At 50.4% G+C, this 16,588-nt stretch overlaps 1 protein-coding gene across 1 annotated transcript in view; it reads left to right on the forward strand.

Moving 5' to 3' along the window:
* The first annotated feature begins 626 nt into the window (after nucleotides 1-626).
* The window catches only part of LOC107107307 (steroid 21-hydroxylase), a 23,862-nt gene continuing 7,900 nt past the window's right edge, over nucleotides 627-16,588 (forward strand). Inside the window, 5 exon segments of the mRNA XM_015407587.1 lie at nucleotides 627-852; nucleotides 7,749-7,838; nucleotides 10,715-10,869; nucleotides 15,570-15,665; nucleotides 16,176-16,277. Of these exon segments, the coding sequence (XP_015263073.1) occupies nucleotides 627-852; nucleotides 7,749-7,838; nucleotides 10,715-10,869; nucleotides 15,570-15,665; nucleotides 16,176-16,277 (669 nt within the window).

A 16,588-nucleotide genomic window follows, 5' to 3' on the forward strand; every position in this document is an offset into this window, starting at 1 on the left:
ACATTCATTTAATCACTGCTATTTAATTCCCTTTTGAAGCTGTCCATGCTTGTAGCCGCCACCATTTCCTGTGGCAGTGAATTCCAAGTGTTAATCACTCTTTGGGTGAAGAAGGACTTCCTTTTATCCGTTCTAACCCGACCGCTCAGCAATTTCATGGAGTGCCCACGAGTTCTTGTATTGTGAGAAAGGGAGAAAAGTACCTCTTTCTCTACCTGCTCTATCCCATGCACAATCTTATAAACCTCAATCATGTCACCCCTCAGCCGTCGTTTCTCCTCATGTCACCCCTCAGTCGTCGTTTCTCCTCATGTCACCCCTCAGTCGTTTCTCCAAAGGAAAACAAAACTTGGACATGATTCATGGCCACAGTCACCTTCAGATGATAGAGTTGAAAAACCCCCCACCATTTCCAGGGTAACCAGACACTGGCGTCAAGGAGACATGGCAATATTTTAAAATGACAAACTTGTCACTGGGTCAAGGATGGTTTTAAATATGGGAGGAGGGAGGCTTGTTTATGGAGGGCAACTCTCGGCTGATGCAGAGGTTACTCCCCCCCCCATGATTGTTCCTGGATTTATATATCTGCAGAGCCCCCCGCCCCACCTTGGGCCTCCTTAGCGATGTTCAGCGCTGCTCTTTTCCTCCTGGTGTTCCTGGCAGTGGCCCTGTTCGGCCGGCGGCACACCAGGCTTCTCCGGCCGAAGGGGTGTGGGGACCTGCCTGGCCCTTGGGCCCTGCCCCTCATTGGAAACCTCTCCCACCTGTTCCACCCCGACCTTCCTATCCACTTCCTCAAGTTAACCAAACGGTATGGACCCATCTACCGCCTTCGCTTCGGCAACAAAGGTGAGCTGGGGGGGGGTCCTTGTGGCCAGGAATGAATCTCTTTTGTCCTTAGCCTCCAAAGAGCTCGGGGTGGCTTACTTGGGTCTCTCCCCTTTTATCCTTACAACAGCCCCGTGGGGCGGGCTAGGCTGCGAGAGAGTGGGAAGGTCAGCCATTGAGGCGTGTGCCCCCCCAGTTCTAATCTAGCCCTTTAAGCCCTCCCCACCGCACACAACATTTTGTTTGTGGGGGGGGGGTTTGCTTACGGTGGATCTCTGGCCTGGTTCAGCTACAAAATGGCTGTGGCAGGAGGTGGAGCCAAGTACCAAATGGCTGCCACTATAACCAGAGCAGGGGACGAAGGGGGTACAAAGCTGATGTGGTAGAAACAGAACTGATCAATGTTGTCTGGAGAACACTTGTGATTCTGGGAGTTCTCCAGGCCCCATCTGGATGTTGACAACCCTAGCAGCAGCCGGAGGTCTCTGGCCGGAGACCTTCCTGCCATGCCGCCTGAAATCTTTTAAACTAAAGGCCTAGGACCAAAACAACGTTTGAGTCCAGCAGTGTCTTTAAGACCAACAAGTTTTATTCTGGGTACAAGCTTTCGTGTGCATGTGCGCTTCTTCAGATACAGTGAAACGGACTCCCACAACCGTTATCTAGAAATGAGTGTGGGTCCTTACCTTCCACATGCAACGTTCATGCCTGCCTGTCTAGTGAATTTGTTATCCCACCCTTCTTTAAAGGAGGTCAGAGCACCATGCACAGTTCCATCTTCCTTGCTTTATCCTCACAACAACACTGTGAGGTAGGCTTAGGCTGAGAGGGATTGGCCCAAGGTCATGCACTGCACTGAATTGCATGGGAGACTCAGAATTTGAACCTGTGTCTCTCAGACTGTTCTCCAACACCTTAATCATTATTCCACACTGACTCACTGGAACGACTGAGCTATGGCTAATGCAGATTTCTGATGCTGATGGTAGAGTGGGGTGTCCTGAACTTCCGACAATGGCATTATGTGCCTTTATTTCTTCTGAGGTAAAACCGGAGGCACGTTTGGTTCTAACACACACTTTAAAAATGGGTTCCTAATGTTGGGGTATGCCTCCAGTGTTCCATGTGGCTTGACCTTAGAGCAGTGGCTCATGCAGAGATGCCACAGATGGGTGCCTTGCCTTTCTGTACCTCAAGAGAAGAGTAAATCCTGAGTATCAGAGATTTCCTCCCATTCCTTAAGACAGGAACTCCTAAGACGGAGCACAGATTTGGCCATTCATGCGACCTCTTGGTCGACCCTGAACCACTCACGGGGAGATGGGCATATTGTTTTAAATTTTTATTCTGTGTGACTGCCCTAGGGTTGCCAGCCTCCAGGTGGGGCCTGGGGATCTCCTGTTTTTACAACTGATCTCCAGCTGGCAGAGATCAGCTCCCCTGGAGAAAATGGCTGCTTTGAAGGGTGGACTCTGTGGGCACTGTCCCATGCGGAGGCCCCTCCCCTCCCCAAACCCCGCCCTCTCCCGGCTCCACCCCCAAAGTCTCCAGGTATTTTACAACCCTAGACTGTTCCCCAGTGATTTGGAGGTTTGGGACCAAACTGGACTTTACAGTAACGACAAATCTGGCCCATGGATGCCAGTGCCTTTTTACAGCTCAATTCAGCCCATTTAAAATCCCATGAGGGGCACCGTGTGGCAGGATCAGGCGATTTTGCCTCTCCCCATGTGTCTTTTCAAGTGCCGCAATTGAAATGCCCAGGGGTGGGGTGGGGTGGGGTGGGGTGGAGATTGCCTGCAGTTCTCGAGGCCAAATTCAGCTCCAAAACTGTCCACAGGCCTGTGCGTGTTGTAATGTCCAATTTGGCCTCTAGCTTTCTGGTATTTGTTTGTTTTAACAAATTTCATTCAGTTTTCTCCAGTGAGAGGACCTACAGCAGGTATTTCCCAACCCAGAGCTACCAACCGTATGGGAGACGGAGGAAAAAGCTCTCTACTCACGTTCTCCACCCCATGCATAATTGGAGCTGCGGTGGCTCAAGTGGTTAAGACGCTGAACTGCAGGCTGTGGAAGGTCGGTAGTTCAGCAGTTCGAGACCTGGGTTGCCGCATGACGGAGTGAGCTCCTGTCTCTAGTTCCAGCTCCTGCTAACCTAGCAGTTTGAAAGCAAGAAATTGCAAGTAGATAAATAGGTACCACTTCGGTGGGAAGGTAACAGCGTTCCGTGCGCCTTTGTGTTTAGTCATGCCGGCCACGTGACCACAGAAACATCTTCGGACAGCGCTGGCTCTTCGGCTTTGAAACGGAGATGAGCACCGCAACCCTAGAGTCCGACTCGACTGGCTTTCGAGCAAGGGAACCTTTACCTTTACTTTACCATGTCTCCCCTCAGCCATCTTTTTTCTAGACAGACAAATCCCAGCCTTTCCTCGTATGAATGACTCCCTTAATTATCTCGGCTGCCCTCTTCTGCCCCTTTTCCAGCCCTTTCCTTTCAGAGATACAGTGACCAGAATTACATGTGGGACTCCGAGTCAGGCCTCACCACAGATTTCTACAAGGGGCATGACAATATTTTCAGCTCCTTTTCAAATTAGGCACTGATCTCCAGTCAACAGAACTCGGTCCCCCTGGAGAAAATGGCTGCATTGGAGGGTGGACTCTATGGGCATTGTACCCTGCTGAGGCCCCTCCCCTCCCCAGGCTCCACTCCCAAATCTCCATGAATTTCCCAGCCTGGAGTTGGCAACCCTGTTTCAGGATCACCAGCATGGCAAATGCCTTCTTTGCCACTTTAAAGTTGCCAAGCCAGACGGTCAAGTTAAACAGGAAAATGCCGTGAAATAGGCTCCCGATATCGCCAAATATAAGCTGTATGTTATGTAAAACTTAACATTTATTTCTAAATCCATCTGCTATCTTAGTTCACTATTGTTACTGCGTCATAACTTCTTATCACAAGTTTCCATAATTCCATAACAAACATACAATAGTCATAACCAATGTTCCCTCTAAGTTGTGGAGTCTTGTGAGCCAAAAATTCTACTTTGTGAGCTGCTGGCAGTAAAGTTGTGAGCAGGCAATTTGGTTACTGCATAAGTCAGTTTGCCTTGAAGTCATCCTTCCTGTGCTATGACAAAAATGTGTGAGCTGGAGGCTAAAAAACTGTGAGCCAACTCACACTAACTCAGCTTAGAGGGAACATTGGTCATAACAGTCTTTCATCTAACTTCACGGTGATTCTTCAGCAAACATGAGGAACTGTCCAAGGACGGCTTCTCAAGGCCCGGAGTTACTTTCTTGGTTGAAGAAAGAAGGCAGCAGGCCTCCACAGCAACTTACACAGTGCAAGAACCGCTTCTCAGAGAGGACTTCTACCAACCGAAGGAAACCTTATCAGGCAGGACTCAGAGATGACTTCTACAAGCACCAAAGAGAGAACAAAGGGAGATTCTGCATGGACTTTTCCCTCCGTTGTTTCCCACGTTGGAAGAGAAATTCCCCTCTGCATTGCATGCCGCTTTCATTTTCTTTGATCATCGGGTTTTATGGTACCTTACAGGGGTCGTTTCGTAGAAAAAGAGCTAGGGAACTCATTAGCATAACTCATTAGCATATGCCACACCCCCTGACATCACCGGAGGTGTGTCATAAGGCCACACCCCCTGACATCACCGGACGTGTGTCATAAGGCCACACCCCCCACCCCCAACGGTCCCGGCCGCTGCCGCCGGCCTTGCAGCTCCACTGCCGAGCCCCATGAGGGGCCCGGCGGTGAACCTGCAAGGCCGGCGGGAGTGCAAGGAAGCCCCGCGAAGGCCCTCCCTGGCCCCAGGCAGGCAGGGGTGGGGAGAGGCAGGGAGGAAGCAACTTACCCTCCCTCTTCTCCTGCCTCCTCCTGGCTGAATGAGGGCCGGAAGCGGGGCGGCCGGAAGCAGGGGGCGGGGCTTCGTCATGTGCCCCGCCCCCGTACGTCACCCGGGGGAACTGCGATCCCCCCCGAAATGACCTCTGCTTCTGCATAGATTCATGGCTGTTCAGGGGTGACTTTGCAGTCAGTGCAGCGTTGCCCCGGGGTATTTGAATGTGGTTTTGAGCTGCACCTTTTCCTCCCAGTTGAAAAAATGTGGAGCGAATGCCAGATTCAGAATAGCCCATAGAGAGACAATAGGATCAGTGCCCTCCTATGAATAAGAAATTTGTTTTGTCGATTTATTTATTTATTTTATTATATTTATACCTCGCCCTCCCCGCCAATGGGCTCAGGGCGGCTCACATAGAGCACAAAGTGCATACAGTATACAAAAATTAAAACAGATTAAAATCGATTTCAGCGGATACACATATAAAACACCGAACATCTTGCGTAGCAGAGGGAAAGGCTAGGGTAATGGAAAGATGTTGCCCAACCCCCCGGCGGTCTCTCTCTCTAGAGGAGCGGTGGTGGAAGTGGCCGTGGCGGCTCCTACTCGTAAGCCTGGCGGAAGAGCTCTGTCTTTCAGGCCCTGCGGAACTGCGCAAGGTCCTGCAGGGCCCTGATCTCCTCCGGGAGCTCATTCCACCAGGTAGGAGCTGCCACTGAAAAAGACCTGGCCCTTGTTGCCACAAGCTTGGCCTCCTTAGGGCCCGGGGTCACCAGCCGGTGTTGTGACCCCGACCAAAGTGCTCTTTGGGGAATATATGGGGAAATGCGGCCCCTCAGGTATGTCGGACCCTGGCCATGACAGGCTTTGACAGGCTTTGGAAACCTCAATGGTCAATTAACTATCAGTGAATCATGACTGATTGGCCTCTGAAGAAGTGGATATGCCAAACAAGATAAACGTACCGGGAACTCCTCAAGAAAGAGAATCCAGTCCTTGATAAGCCGTTCCTGGACTGTGTGAGTTGTTGTGGAGGCCTGCTGCCTTCTTTCTTCAACCAAGAAAGTAATCCCAGGCTTTGAGAAGCCGTCCTTGGACTGTTTGCGTATTGGGTGGGGCTGCTGCCTCAGTTCCTCATGTTCATTGAAGAAGAAGTTGGATGAAAGACTGTTATGACTATTGTATGGAATGATGGTGTTGGAAACTTGTGATAGGAAGCTATGACTCAGTAACAATCACAAATTGAGATAGTAGATGAATTTAGAAATAAACAAGAAGCGGGACCCGTGATACTCACAGGGGGGAGTATTCCTAAGGGCTCCCAGCCTGCAGAAGCAGCTCCGCAGGTAAGCCTCCCCCCCCCCAGCCCCCGGGGGCGAGGCCTGAGCCCCTCCCAGCCGCCGGGCCTGCCGATTTCCCACCCCCGGCACCAGCAGCAAGGCCTGAACACTTCCCAGCCACCGGGCCTGCTGATCTCCCCCTGGGCACCGACGGCGAGGCCTAAGCGCCTCCCAGCCGCTGGGTCTGCTGCAGAGTTCCCAGAGCATTCTCTGCGCATGCGCAGGGGACACTCTTTTGGGGGGATTTAAATATCCCCCTTACAGTTTTTAAAACCTTTCAGATTTTTCTGCACACCTGGGGACTGCCACAAGTGTGCAGGAAAATCTCTCTGCCCCCCAAGTGCCCCTGATGTGCGGATTTAGATATCCACATGGAGGGGGCAACTTGGCTATTAGATATATAGATATTTATTTTACATACGATTAAAAAGAGCAGCTTGTATTTGGTTGTATTGGGAGCCTATTTCATGGCATTTTCCCATTTAACTTGGCTGCTCGTGTTGTGAGCCTTTTTCATTTCCTATAGCTTCCAGGTGGTGGCCAGATATCTCCTCTTATTACAACTGATCTCCAGGCGAGGGGGATCAGCTCAACTAGAGAAAAAGGCTGCCTTGGGAGGTGGGACTCTGTGGCATTATACCTCATGGAAGTCCATCCGCTGCCCGAACCCCACCCTCCTCAGGCTCACCCCCCCCCCCCAATCTCCACGAAAAGAACTGGCAAACGTATTGCTGCTGAGGTATCCATTAGTACAATGATCCGCCCTGAGCCCATTCAACGGGAGGGCGGAATATAAATCTGAAAAATAAATTCACTCATGATCTTTTGGCCATTCCAGACCCTATTCCAGATCACAGGAGGTGGTAGTTCCGCTCTATTCTGCTATGGTCAGGCCTCACCTGGAGGACTGTGTCCAGTTTTGGGCACCCCATTTTAGGAAGGATGTTGACAAGCTCGAGCGTGTCCAGAAGAGGGCAACCAGGATGGTGAGAGGGTTGGAATCCAAGCCTTACAAGGAAAGGCTGAAAGAGTTGGGTATGTTTAGCCCAGGAAAGAGAAGGCTTAGAGGGGACATGATTGCAGTCTTCAAGTATTTGAAGGGCTGTCATGTAGAAGATGGAGTGGATCTATTCTCTCTTGCTCCGGATTGCAAGACTAGATCGAATAGGTGGAAATTACAAGGGAATTGATACCGGCTAAATATCAGGAGAAACTGCCTAACTGTAAGAGTGGTTGAGCAGTGGAACAGACTGCCTCAGGAGGTGGTGGATGCTCCTTCGCTGGACATTTTTAAGCGGAGGCTGGATGACCATCTTTCAGGTATGTTGTAGGGCCATCTTTCGGCTACGCTTCTGCAGAGTGCAGGGGGTTGGATTAGATGACCTGCAAGGTCCCTTCCAACTCTAACATTCTATGATTCTATTAGCATATCTTTAAAGTTAAGGATTTTCCACCCTAGTTTCCATCATTTGACACTCAGGCTCAACTTGGCTCTTGTCTTGCTTTCCATAATCCTGTTTTGAGCTGTATGACTTTTGACGGGGGGGGGGGGGGTGGGCGTTGTCACATGCCGGAATGCTTTTCCAAACAAAAACCTATAACAATTCCAGTCACAGAGACAACTGGAATGTCTAAGCATTGGGTTGGCCTGTGCAGCTTAAAAAACACATACCCTATTTCTTTTCAACCTTCTCTTTTTCTTCCTGGCTAGATGTGGTTGTGCTGAACAGTTCAGAACTAATCCGGGAGGCGCTGATGAGGAAATGGACCGACTTTGCAGGGCGTCCTTACAGTTTTATTGGTAATCTTCTCCCCCCCCCCCTTTTTTTGTACAGCTCTCTTTCCGCTGAATGGGGTTTGCACAGGATATCTCCCTGGAGGGCACTGTGACCCAGATTGACTAAGAGGGATGGGAAGGACACTTTGGGTTCCCAGAATGCCCGAGAAGCCGGGCCTTGTAAGATATGTAAACAACTGAAAAGGGGATGATATAAATGGCCATAATATCAGTGAGGGTGGGGATGCATTTGGAAAGTCTGTTGGATAAGATGCTGGCTGGGTGAAAAGTGAACGTAAGGTCAAATCTGCAGGCTTTTGAAAAGCTGCCTTCTACCGGGTCAGAGAATTGGTCATTCTAACTAATTATTATCTGTTCTGAGGGAGAAGTGAGCAGTGACTCACAAAAGTTCATACCCTGCCACAAATTGTGTTAGTCTTTGGTTCGAACAGGGCCTCTCTGGCCTACAGGCCCTGCTCCACCCTGCCTTCCAAGGTTTTTCTCAACACCTGGAGAGGCTTTTCTTTCTCTCTCGAGTAACTCACCACCACCACCTGATATTTGTAAGAAGAAGAAGAAGAGATTGGATTTATACCCCACCCTTCACTACCCAAGGGAGTCTCAGAGCGGCTTTCAAACTCCTTTCCCTTCCCCTTCCTGTGAGGTAGGTGGGGCTGAGAGAGCTCTTGACAGAAACTGCTTACGGCTTACCCAAGGTCAACCAGCAGGTGCAAGTGTAGGAGTGGGGAATCAAACCCGGTTCTCCCAGATTAGAATCAGCGCACTTAACCACTACACCAAACTGACCCGCTAGGAGAGTCAGGACTCCCAGTTTCCTTTTCAAGTTCTGGAGCCTTGTCTCTGTGTCTCCTGCTGCCCAGCACTTGGTCACCGCAGGGACAGTTTACTGCCTTGTGAGCCCCTGGAGGAATAGCTGCTTGCCAACTGACTGCCTTCCCCCTGGCACTCCTTTCAAAATAGTGTGTCCAAGACATTGGAGGTCTATGTGGTACAGAGAACCACCACCAGCACCAGAAGTTATAAAGTATTTATTAAAGGGAAAATGTTCACACGCATACCCTTAGCACAGCACCAGATAGAGCAAGGGATTCAAAAGAAATGAGTAAAATGCAAATCCTCTGTCCCTCGCCCTCTCTATATGCCCTATCAGATATTATAATATAAGACTAGCCCCTTTGCTTAGGAAGTTACAGATCTCTACAGAGTTTACATTACTTTGAAGTTTTCTCCAGCTCTTCAGGACAGTACATGGTTAAATGGCCTCCTCCTCCAGACCTCAGTTAAGAGTTCTGTCTGCTCTGATGGACTCAGCACAAAAGGGACCTCCTCCTTGCTGCAAGGAGTTTTTATCATACCCCACTAACCAGGTCAGGCTTGGTCAAAAAAGGAAACTTTTCTTGAAGCCTCCAGAAAATACCTTCCTGCAGTCTCTCTAGTATTTAATTCCTCCAGATCTCTGATCCCTGCTTTTGGGGGGGGGGCCTTGACCATTCCATTGTCTAGAACTATTAGCATTTGTATGAAAGTGGACTGAGGTGAGCCTGGAAAGCCATTGACTGACTGCATCCTCCCTGCTTGTTCTCTGCCCAGAGAGGGGGGGGGGGACCTTTCCGAATTCAGAGCGGAGGTTTTGCTCATTTCATACCTCCAAAGGAGAAATGCATTTCTTCCCAGTCTTCTAGGTGCTACTGGACTCTTGCTCTTTTCTACAGCGGCTCTAGCAGGTTCTGCCGCCTTTGTGTGTCATGGTTGTAACCTTTCTCCGCTGCTTTTTTCCTGCATTTGGGGGGCTCAAAGCAGCTTACAGAATAAATGCAAGAATACCAGACACGCACATCCTTTAATGATGTTGCAACATCCCCAAATAGCGTTAATTTTATTAGTGTGGCTACAGATGACACAGGCTGAGAGCTGTTGCCTTTCGCCTGATGCCTCTGGTCATGCCTGGGTCAAATCTTTGCAACAGGAAAGGATCAGCCCAAAACGTCAGGGTTGCTGGACTCTGCCCGGCAACTGGCAGGACCATTGTGGGGAGGGTTGAGTCCCAGGACGAAAATCAAAAAGAAAAACAGGGCCTCGTCTACTTACAGGAAGTTCTGACCATAGAGTTCCTGGTGATTCCTAGAGCTATCCTAGTAGACAAGGCCTTCCCAGAAGCGGGCTCAGGGAGGGTAACAGCATATCATGTATACAAAATATAGTAGTTAATATGATAACATGACAATTTAAAACATCATCATAATATTAAAATGGTGGTCACATGGAGAGAAAATAGTGAGGGTCTGATAGCTGCTGCAGTCTTTGACGTCTCCTTTTTTTCGAAATTGGAATGTAGAATGACGGCTTCCAGTCTGTGGGCCATTGTTTTGCTTTCCATAGTTGTTGGCATGTTCTTGTTAAGGTTTTGATGGACTCCACTTCTGTGGCTTGGAATAGCTCTAAGGTAAGCTTAACTGTGGTTAAAGCTGGAGGAGGGAAGGCAGCCTTCTCTTGCTCCATTAACCAGGGTTAAGGATTCCCCAGTGTTACATCTGTTCAGGGCGTGGTGTGTCACTGCTTTTTCTTAATAGTGGTACTGCCTAAGTTCTTCCTAGATGCTAAAATGACTAAACTGAGGCTTCTGGTTGCTAGGCCACCATGCGGGTTGTAAGCCCCCACTCCCGAGCCCTACCCCTGCTGCCAATTAGCTGGGCAGCGGTAGGACTTACCAGCAGCAGGGAAGGGCCTATGCCAGTATCGCTGCGACTTCACTGCCAACATCGTTTTCAGTGCACACCGGAAGTGACTTCATCACCTGTGCCATGGGACTGTCTGGTATTTGGGCCAAAACTCGATGGTAAATAGGGCTTTCTGATCTCTCTCCTTTGTTTTCTTTGCAGCAAATCTTATTTCATTTGGAGGCAGGGACCTGTCCTTGGGCGACTACACACCGGCCTGGCGGTTACAAAGGAAACTGACTCACATGGCCTTTCAGCGCTGCCTGCGAGGAGACATGGAGCAGACTGTTAGCAGCCAAGCTCAGCTTCTCTGCCAGGTGAGCCTTCGGAAGGGACGGCTTGTTGTGCCCCTGTGAAATCTCTTCTCCTTCTTCCCAGCCAACATCTTGAACAAACCAAGCACCCAAGGGGGCATGCGCACATGTCGGTGTACAGGAAAAAAACCCACCCGTTTGCTGCAGTGCGCCACTTCTTTGCCGCGCCGCAGGATTGTGGTGTGATCGGCACCTCCCCCCTACCACGGGACCTCCACGGGATGTCTGCTCGCGCAACCGTGCATTATTTTGCCCCGGGGCAAACAGCCATGCTTCCCCCCACCCATTTTCCTGCCCATGTGACCGCAGCCACAAATAAATAAATGCAAACGCACGCATAAGGAAAGCCCCGGTAGTAATATCAGGATCTCACAGCAGTGGTTCGTGGGTCACCGCTGAAAGTCAAAGTCCAGGGTCAGGTGAAGGTAATTCAAAGCTGAAGTGGAAAAAGCAGTCCAAAGTCTGGGGTCAGGGGACATATTCCAGGGACAGTTCAAGCAGCCAGGTTCCAGGACTGAGCGACAAGCTGGCCAGGCATCTGTTGAGCTAGTCAGCAAGACTGCAGACAGGTCGATCCCACACTGGCTCCAGCCTCCCTGTAGATTTCTATGCACAGTCAGGTGATGCCGGGTCCCTTGGTCAGCCAAAGTCAATACTATCTACTCAGACTGACAGTGGCTCTCCAGGGTCTCAGACTGAGGTCTTTCACTTCACCTACTGCCTGGTCCTTTTCACTGGAGACTCTGGGGATTGAACTTGGGACCTTCTGCGTGCAAAACAAATGCAGAAGAAGAAGAGATTGGATTTATACCCCGCCCTTCACTACCCAAAGGTGTCTCAGAGCAGCTTACAAACTCCTTTCCCTTCCCCTCCCCACAACAGACACCCTGTGAGGTAGGTGGGGGCTGAGAGAGCTCTTGACAGGAACTGCTCTTTTTTCAAGAACAGCTCTTATCAGAACTACCCGGTTCTCCCAGATTAGAGTCTGTGCACTTAACCACCACCACCAAACTGGCCACACCAAACCAAATGCTCCACCACTGAGCCACATCTCCTCCCCTCCCCTCTCAGGGTGTCTGCTGTGGGGAGGGAAGGGAAAGGGATGGTAAGCCGCTCTGAGACTCATTCGGGCAGTGAAGGGCAGGGTATAAATCCAATCTCCTCTTCCTCCTCCTCCTCCTCCTCTTCTCCTCCTCCTCACGTTAGGCTCCTCTACCAGCTGAGTCAGCTCCTCTACTTATGAGGAGTAGTGGGACACAGTTTCCTGTCAGGTCCTGTTAGTCTCTTCAGGTACTTTCTCAGCAGTGGAAGGGAGGCCTTGGACCGCCAACTACTTTCTCAGCAGTGGAAGGGAGGCCTTGGACCGCCTGAACTGGGCCTCAATCCTGACTCTTGGCACTCTCTGCTCCTGGAGTGCTGGGGGAGACCATGGCGGGCCAGGCAGTCCATGCTGGGGCCTCCTGACCTCAGGGCTGTACTGGCTGAGAGGCTGGTGATGGTTCCTGCAAAGGGTCCCCTCAGGAAGACCCTGAGGGACCCCCCCCCCTCGCTAGAAAGGTCTTTCATGGACGGACTCGCAGGCAGGTTCTCCTCCTCCTAGGAGGCCTCACTGTCCCATGCTGAGCCGGGGTGGTCTGTGACACATCCTGAGCTGCTTGTTGGGCTGAGTGGGATACTGTTTTCTCTCAGCTGCACTCCGTTTTTTTAAACATTTTAACAATCTAATTGATTTTGCTGTTTTTCTGTCGCTTTTATAGTTGGTTTCCTGATTTTTTTTGATCGTGAGGACTCCTTTCCCATCAAGGAACAGCCTCTCATCCCCCATAGAACTTGTATGTGTTGCAAAGGTTTCTGGGAAATACTCCTGGCCACACACTCTGTTGGCCAGGCCTGTTGGGAAGAGAACAAGAGGAGCTCTCAGGAATGCACAAGAATCAGTTCTCCAAGGCCTGGCTCATGCCCCCAAGACTGAGGCATCTTCTGAGCGTAAATCTGTTGAGCCTTGATACACTGAAAGTGCAGACCTAAGCATATACTCTTCTGTAGGCTTCTGCCTTCCTCCTTGTATCAGTTTCGTGAGCTGAAACAGCCAGGGAAAGATCACAGAAGCCTCCCAACAGGGCGAATAACACCCTTCCCACACAGTTCTTGTGTTGTTTCAGCTCCTGAAAGAGAGCCAGTTTGGTGTAGTGGTTAGCAGCGTGGTCTCTAATCTGGGAGAACCAGGTTTGATTTCACACTTCTCCACATGCAGCTGCGGTGTGACCTTGAGTCAGCCAGTTTGGTGTAGTGGTTAAGTGCGCGGACACTAATCTGGGAGAACCGGGTTTGATTCCCCACTCCTCCACTTGCACCTGCTGATGTGACCTTGGGTCAGTCACAAGCTCTGGCACAGCTGTCCTTGAAAAAGAGCAGTTTCTGTCAGAGTTCTCTCAGCCCCACCCACCTCACAGGGTGCCTGTTGTGGGGAGGGGAAGGGAAAGGAGTTTGTAAGCCGCTCTGAGACGGCAAGTGAAGGGCAGGGTATACATCCAATCTCTTCTTCTTCTTCTTCTTCTTCTTCTTCTTCTTCTTCTTCTTCTTCTTCTTCTTCTTCTTCTTCTTCTTCTTCTTCTTCTTCTTCTTCTTCATAAGTTCTTTCAGAGCTGTTCTCTCAAGGGCAGTTCTCGAGAGAGCTCTCTCAGCCCCACCCACCTCACAGGGTGCCTGTTGTGGGGAGGTGAAGGGAAAGGAGTTTGTAAGCCGCTCTGAGACTCCAAGTGAAGGGTGGGGTATAAATCCAATCTCCTCTTCTTCTTCTTCTTCTTCTTCTTCTTCTTCTTCTTCTTCTTCTTCTTCTTCTTCTTCTTCTTTTCTTTCAGAGCTGTTCTCTCAAGGGCAGTTCTCGAGAGAGCTCTCTCAGCCCCACCTACCTCACAGGGTGTCTGTTGTGAGGAGGGGAAGAGCAAGGAGTTTGTAAACCACTCTGAGACTCCAAGTGAAGGGCGGGGTATTAATGCAATCTCTTCTTCTTCTTAAAACAGTGTTGGGGTGGGGAGGCAGGAGTTCCTCCATCCCCTGCGTCACAGTACTGATCTGAATTGGGCCCCTGCTGGACTTGTGCGCAGGAGTTGCCCACAGGGATGGCTGTGGTATGGCCGTGATTGCCCACAGCAAACTTGCGTGATGTGTAACATGTAGTTCGACCCTAAATCAAAGGGTTTAGAAGGGTGTATCTCCGCTTTGGATTGCACTGAGCTCCTCATGCACCTGCAAGATTGCCTTTCTCTTTACACTGGCCATAAAAAATAGGGCTGCCAGCCCTCCACTGGGGGCAGGGGACCCCCCCCCACGTCCTGGGCCTGCCCCCTGCTGGCAACGCAGCAACATCACTCGTGGCGTGCACTGGATGTGGCATGATCACATGGCTAGCGATGTGAGGACGCTCTGGGTATTTGGGCATAAACTCTGTGGTAGAAATAGCTTCTACTGTAGAGTTCTGGCCCAAATACCAGAGCATCCTACATCACCGGTGACATAATGATGTCACTTGTGGTGCACATCTGAGGTGATGTAGCCACGCCACTGGAGAAAGTGGCCTAGACCTCTCCCCATCCCCCCCAATCATTACAAAATATGACTCTCACAAATCTCCTCCAGGATGGAATTTCGGGGCGGGGGGACCACCATAAAAAATGCCTGCTTCCTAGTACCGCCCAGCAGATGGCCTATGTTGGTTTAATATGCATAACATAAGAACATAAGAGACACCAATGTTGGATCAGGCCAATGGCCCATCCAGTCTAACACTCTGTCACACAGTGGCCAAAAATACCAGGTGCCATCAGGAGGTCCACCAGTGGGGCCAGGACATTAGAAGCCCTCACACTGTTGACCCCCCCAAGCACCAAGAAGACAGAGCATCCCTATCTATACCTTGTGGCTAATAGCCCCGATGGACCTCTGCTCCATATGCATAACTTTCACAGGGTCCAGATCAGTGTTCCCTCTAAGCTGAGTTAGTGTGAGCTAGCTCACAGTTTTTTAGCCTCTAGCTCACAGATTTCTGTCTTAGCTCAGGAAGGATGGCTCCAGAGCAAACTAATTTATGCAGTAGCCAAATCGCTCGCTCACAACGTTAATGCCAGCAGCTCACGAAGCAGAATTTTTGCTCACAAGACCACAGCTTAGAGGGAACATTGGTCCAGATCTCAGCTGGGTGCAGAACAGGGTTGCCAGCTCTGAGTCGGGAAATACCCACAGACTTTGGGGGCGGAGCCTGAGGAGGGCGGGGTTTGGGGAGGGGCTTCAATGGGGCGGAATGCCACAGAGTCCACCTTCCAGAGTGGCCGTTTCCTCCAGGGGAACTGATCTCGGTCGCTGGGAGATCAGTTGTAATCCGAGGAGGTCTCCAGCCACCACCTGGAGGTTAAGTAGCCAATATTCAGTCCTTATCCTTCTCAAAAAATGCCAATGGATTATAGATAGTACTCATTCTACCACCTGGAGGCTGGCAGAATTTGGATTCCAGGGGGCTGATATTCAGCATTACCTCACAGGATCCTCAGCCTAGGGTAGAGGGACTAGAAATCCACTTTTTAAAAAACACACAAAATGGCAGGCAATCTTTCCAGGAGCACCCAGCCAAGGACGTCAGTAGCCTCCTGCACAGAGTTCTGGTGGTGTCCTCACACCCCACTTGCCTGTCTTCCGGTTCTCCTCAGGTTTTCCGTGGTTATGGGGGGCAATCCGTGGATGTGGCCCATGATTTTTCCTTGCACACCTGCTGGGTCATCTCTACCGTGATGTTTGGACCTTTGGTGAGTCACGGGGAAAATCTGGCAAAGAACGATGCATAATTTCTCTCTCTCTCTCTCCGCTTTCTCCCAAGCAATCTCCCAGTCCACCTTTTCCAGTTTGGTGTAGTGGTTAAAGAGCGGTGAAGTCTAATCTGGAGAACCGGGTTCGAGTCCCCACTCCCCCACATGAAGCCAGCTGGGTGACCTTGGGTCAGTCCCTGTTCTCTCAGAGCTGTTCTCTCACGAGCAGTTTCTGTCAGAGCTCTCTCAGCCCCACCTACCTCACAGGGTGTCTGTTGTGGGGAGAGGAAGGGAAGGAGATTGTAAGCCGCTCTGAGACTCCGAGTGAAGGGCAGGGCATAAATCCAATCTCCTCCTCCTCCTTTTCTTTTCTCCTCCTCCTCCTTTTTTCTTGTTTTTCCTTCTTCTTCTTCCTGTTATGTCTCTTGCACTGTTCTGGGATGCCCCCGCTGTCTCCCAAACAGGGACTCCATCTTTCCCAGCTGGACTCTTCTCTTTCTTCTGCTGCAGGACGAATCTGTCGTTAAAGAAATTCATGACTATACCATTGAGCTGGTAGACAAATGGGGTGCCATTTCCGTACAGGTTCTCGATTTTCTGCCCATCCTTCGGGTAAGGAGAGGTGCTGGTTTGAGACCTTGACTGACTTTGCTTTGGGTCAGTTTAATCTCCTCTGGTTTTTTGTTTGTTTGTTTGTTTTAAATCTGGTTAAAGGAAGCTTCGTGACAGCCCAACTGTCCAAGAGCTGAGCTAGCTCAATCAGAGCACGATACTTTCATTTGCGTACAGCTCAGCCGACTCACTTTGCCAAGCTCTGTGCTTCTCAGCCTCCCTCCCTGCACATCTCCTCTGCTATTTGTTTCAACATATCGTTCATCTGTAAAATGCAGAAATAGAACACATCTTGAGGTGACTCAGCAGGC

Source organism: Gekko japonicus, unplaced genomic scaffold (assembly GCF_001447785.1).
Source record: "Gekko japonicus isolate JY-2015 unplaced genomic scaffold, Gekko_japonicus_V1.1 scaffold1238, whole genome shotgun sequence".
Classification (NCBI taxonomy): domain Eukaryota; kingdom Metazoa; phylum Chordata; class Lepidosauria; order Squamata; family Gekkonidae; genus Gekko; species Gekko japonicus.